Source organism: Larimichthys crocea, unplaced genomic scaffold (assembly GCF_000972845.2).
Source record: "Larimichthys crocea isolate SSNF unplaced genomic scaffold, L_crocea_2.0 scaffold26902, whole genome shotgun sequence".
Taxonomy (NCBI): domain Eukaryota; kingdom Metazoa; phylum Chordata; class Actinopteri; family Sciaenidae; genus Larimichthys; species Larimichthys crocea.
The window spans coordinates 1-6,057 of NW_020853551.1; the positions used below are offsets into that span (position 1 = coordinate 1).

At 46.9% G+C, this 6,057-nt stretch overlaps 1 protein-coding gene across 1 annotated transcript; it reads right to left on the reverse strand.

Moving 5' to 3' along the window:
* Positions 1–26: 26 nt before the first annotated feature.
* Positions 27–3,219, reverse strand: LOC104939623 (chondrolectin; the record flags this gene model as incomplete). Its single annotated transcript, XM_027275975.1, has 3 exons — positions 3,066–3,219; positions 291–466; positions 27–211 (listed from the first exon to the last, which is right to left on the reverse strand). Coding segments are annotated over exons 1-3 (452 nt in total), but the record flags the coding sequence as incomplete, so codon positions are not given.
* Between the last annotated feature and the right edge of the window lie 2,838 nt (positions 3,220–6,057).

Genomic DNA, 6,057 nt, shown 5'->3' on the forward strand with positions numbered 1-6,057 from the left:
CATCATCATCATGTCCTCTCCATCACCTGTAGGAGGCCACACTGCCGTCTGTCCAGTAGTACAGCTGTGGACATGAAGTGAAGGTGTTGCTGAGTTCAGGATGAGTTTGATCAACTCCGTCCACTCGAGTCAGACCGATCCAGAAATCACCGTCCGCTATGCCGCCTCCTGCTCCACCTCCTGCACCGCCTACTGCTCCTGAACGCAGCTCCTGGATACAAGAGGAGGAAGAGAGTGGTGAGAAGGTAAAGAGGAGGAGGAAGGAGACGAAGGCCTGGTGTCTGCCTCACCTGGAGCAGATTTTCGATGTCTGTCTGCTCGGCCTGGCTCTCAATGCTGAGCAGGGACCCTCCGTCCATCTCGCAGGCCTGACGTGCCTCCTTGAAGGCAACACGGCTCGACACATCGTGGAAATATGCGATCTTATAGCAGGGACGCTCTGGACCACCCAAACACACCGTCTGACCTGAGAGACAAACACACACCAGACAACAGATGACACGTTGGTTGACTTCCTTTCCTGCTCAATCCCAACAAGGATGCTTTGTTCTTCCTTGGTCCTTGACTAGGAGGCTTCTTGCATGCTTGATGCCTGAGTAGGAAGCTTCCTGATCTCTATAAACATTTTCATATGTTTACATAGTTTACTGACATGAGCAAAAACAAGCTGCTGATCTGACTGCAGAGGAAGTCTTGGCCCAGATATCAGCTGGCCACATCCGAAGCCCCGAAACATCGGTTGTTGCCCCCAGAGAGAGGCTACATCGTCATCAGACGATAGCCGTCATCTCCACAGAGGAGACTTCCTTCTTGCATGATGATGTTTGTGACTGTATTATGACAATGCCAGTGACACCATCAATATGTTAGTGACACCATCACTCCCACAGAAATAGTGTGTGTGTGTGTGTGTGTGTGTGTGTGTGTGTGTGTGTGTGTGTGTGTTTAAAGATCCCTGGAGAACAGCTGCAGTGATTAATACTCGGCCTGGTTAAAACAGCCTCACACACACTCAGACCTACTTTAAGTGATTAGCTGGATTCTCTTCTGCACCATCATCACTTTCCTGTTAAAGCCACTAAAGAGCTCCATATATATCTGTCTACCACCAGCCTGTCTCACTCTCTGTCTGTGTGTCTCTCTCAAACTCAGATTTGCTTTACTGGCTCGACCATTATTCAGTGCAGCACTGATAACGCAGATTGTAATTCAAAGATTTTTAGCCAGAAGACAACACATGGTTTGAGTGTGTCTGCATAGATTCAATATAATAAAATAAAAGGATAAAAGGAGCTGTATGAAAAGAACATTGGAATAACGTTAGAACACTGATGATCGATTATTGAACGACAGCAAGCTCCCTCCTCTTCACCACTCAAATATAAAATATATTAATACCGAGCACATTTGAAAAAGTCAGAGTCACTGCAGACCGACGGGACCCGGTCACACCTCATAATGAACGAGACAGTTCCAACTTTAAAAGTCTGAAGTGAACTGAAGCGAAACGTTCAGTTCAGCGTCTGATCAGAGGACGGTCAAAGCAGTTAATTAACACATTCAGTTTATATATGCTTCCTTTAGGGAACATTATTAGGAATCACTCCATTTATTTTCATTGTTATGCTGACGACATTTATTATTAATTATATATATTATATTATTTATAATTTATTTATGGATCAAGCTGATGCAACCAACAGTTAACTAAACTCCAAGCCTGCCTTAAGATAAAAAGTTGGATGACCCACAATTTTCTGATTGTAAATTCAGACAAACTGAAGTTCTGTTTGTATGGACCCACAAACACTTCAGAAACTCTCTTCTAGAGACTTAGTTACTTTAGATTGGATCACCCTGGCCTCCAGCTCCACTGTAAAGATCTTGGAGTTGTCTTTGTCCGGATTTGTCCTTTAACGTCACATAAAACAAATTTCGAGACTGCATTCTTCCACTTACGTAACATCGCTAAAATCAGACGCATCATGTCTCCGGCGGATGCAGAAAAAACTATCCACGCATTTGTTACTTCAAGGCTGGACTCTTTGTAACTCTTTGTTATCAGGCTTGCTCCAATAAGTCTCTGAGACTTTGCAGTTAATTCAGAATGCTGCTGCACGTTGTTCTGACAGGAACCAAATCAGAGATCACATCTCTCCCATTCTGGCTTCCTTGCATTGGCTCCCTGTTAAATCTAGAATAGAATTTAAACTCTTCTCCTTACTTACAAAGCTCTTCATGGTCAGGCACCCTCATATCTAAAAGAGCTCATGTACCTTACTACCCCTCTAGAACACTGCGCTCTCAGGACGCTGGGTTCCTTGTGGTCCTTGTGGTTCCTTGTGGTTCCTGTGGTCCATAGTTCCAAAGTAGATTGGGAGCACAGAGCTTTCATGTATCAGGTCCTCTTCTGTGAACAAAACTACCATTCTGGGTCAGGAGGCAGGACACGGTCAAACACCTTTAAGAGTAGACTGAAGACTTTCCTCTTTGATAGAGCTTATAGTTAGTGCTGGCTCAGGTCATCCCTTAGTGATGCTGCCATAGGACTACACTTCCCATGATGCACTGGGCCCTCCTCTTGTTACTAACTTAACTTCTTCCTCTGAGTTTCCGTGCTCTCTCGTCTCGTCAGGTTCTCATGGTGGCTGCACCGATGATGACGTCTACTACTAAACTGAACCAGTCTCTGCAGATGTGGGTCCACCATTACTGGGTCCTGCTCGATGTTTCTGCCTGTTACCTGAAGTTTATCTGCTCAGGGTGTGAAGTGTTGAGTCTGTAGATAATATTATGAAGTCAGTGTAGAGCTGCTCAGTGTGGACAGAAGAGAACTGAAGCTATATCAATAAGATGTAACTGAATGAAACCTGAAACATCTTCTGGTTTCATGAATTATTAGTTGGATCGTTAATAAATAAATAACTTTCCTCCTGAAGCGGTCTGTCAAAAAAAGGTGAAGAGTTTTTATTTCTGAAAAAGATGAATAACAAGATGTGAATAAAAACTTTAGACAAACGTTCAGTCAGAAACACTTGAAGCTTCAGTTGGAGGCATCAACTCACCGCTCACCACTCGCGCTCCCTTCACCTGGGCAACCATCATCGCCATGACGACCGCGAGGACCACCAGCATCACCGACCGAGCCATCGTCATCTTCTGCTTTTTGTTTGTTTTGTAACACAGAAATTCAAAATAAATCCTCCGTGTTCCGTTTCCTGCTGATCTGATCTGATTCTGTTCTCACAGAATTTCAAAATAAAAGCCTCTCTCAGGTTTTCAGGTCTTTATTTCCATTTTGGCTCTCGTCCTCACTTCCTCTCTCGTTGCTCTTCACTCCGATGTGAAGCCTGAGGTGGAGCTTCAGACTCAGCACTTCCTCCTCCTCCTCCTCCTCTTCCTCCACCTCCTCTTCCTCCTCCTCCACCTCCTCCCCCACACTCTCTCTAATCGATTGTCCACACAGAGACCAGATGTAACCTCCTATTTCATTAAGCCCTGGGGGGCCACACACACACACACACACACACACACACACACACACACACTTTAGTGTAATTCACTTACATAGACAGGAAGCTGATTGGTTCCCAGCAGAGCAGCTGATCAATAGCTGAGACACTCTGCTGCAGTTATGACACACACTTCAAATCCCATCACACACACACCCACCACACACACACACACAACACACACACACACACCACACACACACACACACCACACACACACACACACCGTGTATTACACGTTACCAAAATAAAAGTACAATAACGTTAAAAGTACTCAATTACTCAGTCCTTGGTCTCAGTCTGTCTCAGTCTCTGCAGTCTTCGTCTGTTCAGTCTGTCTCGTCTGTTCTCGTCTCTCTCTGAGTCTAGTCTTAGTCTCTCAGTCTCCAGTCTGTCTCAATCCTCTTAGTCTCAGTCTGTCTCTCTCTTAGTCTCAGTCTGTCTCAATCCTCTTAGTCTCAGTCTGCTTTTTCCCTCAGTCCTCTGAGTCTAGTCTGTCTCAATCCTCTGTCTCCGTCTGTCTCAATCCTCTTAGTCTCAGTCTGTCTCAGTCCTCTTAGTCTCAGTCTGTCTCAGTCCTCTGAGTCTTAGTCTGTCTCAGTCCTCTGAGTCTCAGTCTGTCTCAGTCCTCTGAGTCTCAGTCTGTCTCAGTCTTAGTCTGTCTCAGTCCTCTGAGTCTTAGTTTGTCTCAGTCTTAGTCTGTCTCAGTCCTCTCGTCTAGTCGTTAGTCTCAGTCGCTTAGTCTCAGTCTGTCTCCGTCCTCTGAGTCTCAGTCTGTCTCAGTCTAGTCTGTCTCAGTCCTCTGAGTCTTTTTGTCTCAGTCTTAGTCTTCTTCAGTCTCTGCAGTCTGTCTGTCTCAGCCTCTGAGTCTTCAGTCTGTCTCAGTCTTAGTCTGTCTCAGTCCTCTGAGTCTCAGTCTGTCTCAGTCTTAGTCTGTCTCAGTCCTCTGCGTCTCAGTCTTGTCTCAGTCTCTGAGTCTCAGTCTGTCTCAGTTCTCCGTCCTCGTCCATCAGTGTGTCCACCCTGTCGCTCCTGTCTAAAGTCAGTGTTATGTCGTGTGGACAGCTGGAGGTGGGGACGGAGTAGCGGCTGAATGAAGCAGCTGCAGCTGAAGAGGTGGAGGTGGAGGTGAATACCTAATATACAAATGTAAGTAACACTACACCGAAAGTACACAGAGTACACAGAGTACTAACAGGAGAGTGTTAGCAGTATGACATGGTTTCCATAGTAACCATGTGTGTTGGTCATGTTTCTATGCACTGAGCAGAAACTCGATGATCAATGGTCAACATTAATGTGACATTACTGATGGACGGCGTGATGCGTTCAGGGTCCGTCCGAGGAGAACGTGTGCCGCGATGTGACACAAACACTTTGTCCTTCATCTGACGGACAGAGATCAATGCGAGCCTGAGCTGCTTCCAATGCTGCTCATCCACACATCGACCCTGAATGCAGCACGCAGACATTAAACTCACCACCGGGACAACAGCTGCTGCCACAACCTGTCTGTTCTGTGTGGTGTCTGTCTGTCTGGTGTGTCTGTCTGTGGGTCTGTGTGTGTGGGTCGGTCGGTTCTGTGTGTCTGTGTGTGTGTCTGTCTGTCTGTCTGTCTGTCTGTGTGTCTGTCGTGTGTCTGTCTGTCTTGTGTGTGTCTGTACTGTCTGTGTGTCTGTGTGTTGGTCTGTGGTGTCTGTGTGGTCTGCGGTTGTCTGTCTGTGTGTCTGTCCTGTGGGTGTTGTCTGTCTGGTTGTCTCTGTTGTGGTCCTGTCTGTGGTGTGTCTGTTGTGTGTGTGTGTGTGTGTGGTGTCTGTTGTTGTGTCCCTGTTGTGTGTGTCTGTGGTGTCTGTCTGGTTGTGGTGTCTGTTGGTCTGTGGTGTGTCTGTGTGTGGTCTCTGTTGTCTGTCTGTTGTGTCCTGTCTTGTGTGTGTCTGTGTGTCTGTGTGTGTGTCTGTCTGTGTGGTTCTCTGTGTTCGTGTGGTCTGTGCGTGTATGTCCCTGTCTGTTCTGCTGTGTGTCTGTGCTGTGTGTCTGTCTGTGTGTGTTGTCTGTGTCGGTCTGTCCTGTCTGTACCTGTCTGTTGTCGTCTGTGTGTCTGTCCTGTCGTCTGTTCTGTGCTGTTGTGTTGTGTGTGTGTCTGTCTGTGTGTGTGTCCTGTCTGTTGTGTGTTGTCTGGTGTTTGGTCTGTGTGTTGTTGTCTGTCTGTCCTGTCTGCTGTCTGTCTGTTGTCTGTGTCTGTCTGTGTGTGTGTGTGTGTGTGTGTGTGTGTGTGTCTGTCTTGTGTGTGGTGTGTGTTGTCTGGTGTGTGGTGTCTGGTTCTGGTCTGCTGTCTGTCTGTGTGGTGTGTGTGTCTGTGTGTGTGTGTGTCTGTCTGTCCTGTCTGTTGTGTGTGTGTGTGTTCTGTGTGTCTGTGGTGTGGTGGTCTGGGTCTTCCTGTGTGTCTGTGTGTCTGTCTGTGTGTGTGTGTCTGTGTGTCTGTCGCTGCTGTGTGTCTGTGTGTGTGATTGTGTGTGCGCTGTGTCTGCGGGGTGGTGGTGTGGCT